General features: G+C 50.7%; 1 protein-coding gene across 1 annotated transcript in view; it reads right to left on the minus strand.

Moving 5' to 3' along the window:
• ANXA6 (annexin A6) overlaps nt 1–1,235 on the minus strand; it is a 37,228-nt gene extending 35,993 nt beyond the window's left edge. Inside the window, exon 1 of the mRNA XM_010850652.1 lies at nt 1,192–1,235. Within this exon, the coding sequence (XP_010848954.1) occupies nt 1,192–1,209 (18 nt within the window). The 5' untranslated portion in view covers nt 1,210–1,235. The remainder of the gene's footprint in view (nt 1–1,191) is intronic.
• Nucleotides 1,236–2,512: the final 1,277 nt, after the last annotated feature.

Raw genomic sequence — 2,512 nt, forward strand, 5'->3', positions numbered from 1 at the left:
AAATCAAATTGCCAACATCTGCTGGATCATGGAAAAAGCAAGAGAGTTCCAGAAAAACATCTATTTCTGCTTTATTGACTATGCCAAAGCCTTTGACTGTGTGGATCACAATAAACTGTGGAAAATTCTTCAAGAGATGGGAATACCAGACCACCTGACCTGCCTCTTGAGAACTGCAGACACAAGTCCCAGTCAAAAGGCTCCCTTAGCGGTGGGCTTGGCCTGCAGCATGGCAGTCTTTCTCCCTCTGTGGTCTTTGCACAATGATAATAAATAGCCTGCCAGCAGGATCACAGCCACTGGGAGAGGGGGGCTCCAGGGACCCCAGCACTGGTCACATTTAGACACGCAGGAACAGTCCTTCAGATCGCCCAGGTTTCCAACCGTCAGTCATTCTCACACCAACCTGGTGAATTTGCCATTTCCAAGCGCCACCTGCGTGGCCAACACTACTCCTTCACCTCACCCTGACTGCCTGCCACTCCCCCAGCAGACAGTTTCCTGGCCCTGTACCCTGCAAAGGGAGGGGAGAGAGGAGGAGAAAGGACTTTCCACCCTGAAATATTCAGCAGGCCCTGAGGCCAGCTGATGAGCAGCTGGGACCCCGGACTGCATGCAGGCTGCTGCTCGGGCAGACATCCTGAGGCTTCTCAGAAGCTGAAGCGATGTGACTCAGAGAGATGGCTGCATGGCGGGGACTCCGCCAGATCCAAGTTACCCAGGCCCAGCCAATGAAAACCAAACCCAGGACTTCCCCTGGAATCATGTGGTATAAATTATGTTGTTTCCTGCATGTTGCCCAGGAAGCAGAAGGGAAGCCTAGAGCTTCCGGTAGCTAGTATGAGAAATCAAGGAAGAATCTGTCCAAGAATGAAGCCACCCAGATGAGACGCAGTTCACGGAGGCAGAATCCTGACAATATCAGGTGGGCCCCTGGATCCAGCCAGACCTGAAGCCCTGGGCTTCTCAGTCATGTGAGCCAACACACACACTTTGTGTTTAGGATGTTGTGTGTTCTCATTGGTCACTTGCATCTGAAAGAGCTGTGACTTGTAATAGGAGCAAGCAAACCCTGAGACCCTCTTCAGCTCCTTTCAAACTGATGGTACTGGGGATCTGTATCGAAGCAAGTGACTCCAGGAAAAGCCCAGGCCCACGGGAAGTACTACAGAAAGGGGAGAACCTCCTTACCTGTGCTGGTTTGGCCATGGTCTCAGGTTCTGCAGCAGAAAACACTGCGGAGGAAAAAGAATCGCTGTGAGATGCCTCTGCACTCTGACTCCCTCTATTCTCTCCCCCAGATTTCCCCTCCTTTCCTTCCTCCCAAGGGAGAATGTGCTCCGCCTGCTCTTTCTCAATTGCTTCCAGCCCTTCAGGTTAAATCACAGCCAGAGATGTGGCTCAGGGACAGGCACATTTTTGGGAGGATAATAGATGGACTCTTCAGGGTCCAGGTGTTTACACCATGATGGGAAAGACTCCCAGAACTGGGAGAATTTGGAAGAGGAAGAGAGGACATGACCACTGACCAGAACGATTCCTCCAGGCCATGCAGGGCACTTTCCCAGATGCTCTCTTACCTAACCCTTCCAGCCATCCTTTCTGGCACCAAAGTCCCTTTTCTCATAGAGGAGGAAACTGAGGATGGGGAGGTTAAACAATTTGTCCAAGATCATACAGGTTAAATAGACGGCAGCCCACCAGGCTCCCCCGTCCCTGGGATTCTCCAGGCAAGAACACTGGAGTGGGTTGCCATTTCTTCTCCAATGCATGAAAATGAAAAGTGAAAGTGAAGTCGCTCAGTCATGTCCGACTCTTAGCGACCCCATGGACTGCAGCTCACCAGGCTCCTCCATCCATGGGATTTTCCAGGCAAGGGTACTGGAGTGGGGTGCCATTGCCTTCTCCAAAACTGAATTACTACATACAAAATAGATAAAGAAGGACCTACTATATAGTTAATATCTTGTGATAACACATAATGGAAAAGAATTTGAAAAAGAATATACAGATACGTTGGAGAAGGCAATGGCACCCCACTCCAGTACTCTTGCCTGGAAAATCCCATGGTTGGAGAAGCCTGGTAGGCTGCAGTCCATGGGGTCGCTAAGAGTCGGACACGACTGAGCGACTTCACTTTCACGAAAGTGGGTCACCTGCTGTCACCCCCCCTTCGAGCGTTTGGAGGTATCATGAACCATGTTGCTCCCTGAGGGCAGTGAGGTCAAGGAGCTCAGTGTGGCTAGTATGGTGGCAGGGAGTGGGGTGGGGGCACTGGTAGGATGTGGCATCAAGGGACCAGTGCTTGAGGCCACTGTGAAGACTTTGGGTTTTTCTCTGATGGGACAGATCATGGGTGAGGGTGGAGAATGAACAAACAGGACACCCAATCTCATTGAAAGCGGTGTCAGGACACAGAATCTACAGGGGAGGAATAAGAAACAAACATATCTTACCCCAAAAGAAATGCAAAAGGGAATGTTAACTGCTTTGGAAAGGGGAAGAGAAGGGT

Source organism: Bison bison, unplaced genomic scaffold (genome assembly GCF_000754665.1).
Source record: "Bison bison bison isolate TAMUID 2011002044 unplaced genomic scaffold, Bison_UMD1.0 scf7180017864291, whole genome shotgun sequence".
Lineage (NCBI taxonomy): Eukaryota > Metazoa > Chordata > Mammalia > Artiodactyla > Bovidae > Bison > Bison bison.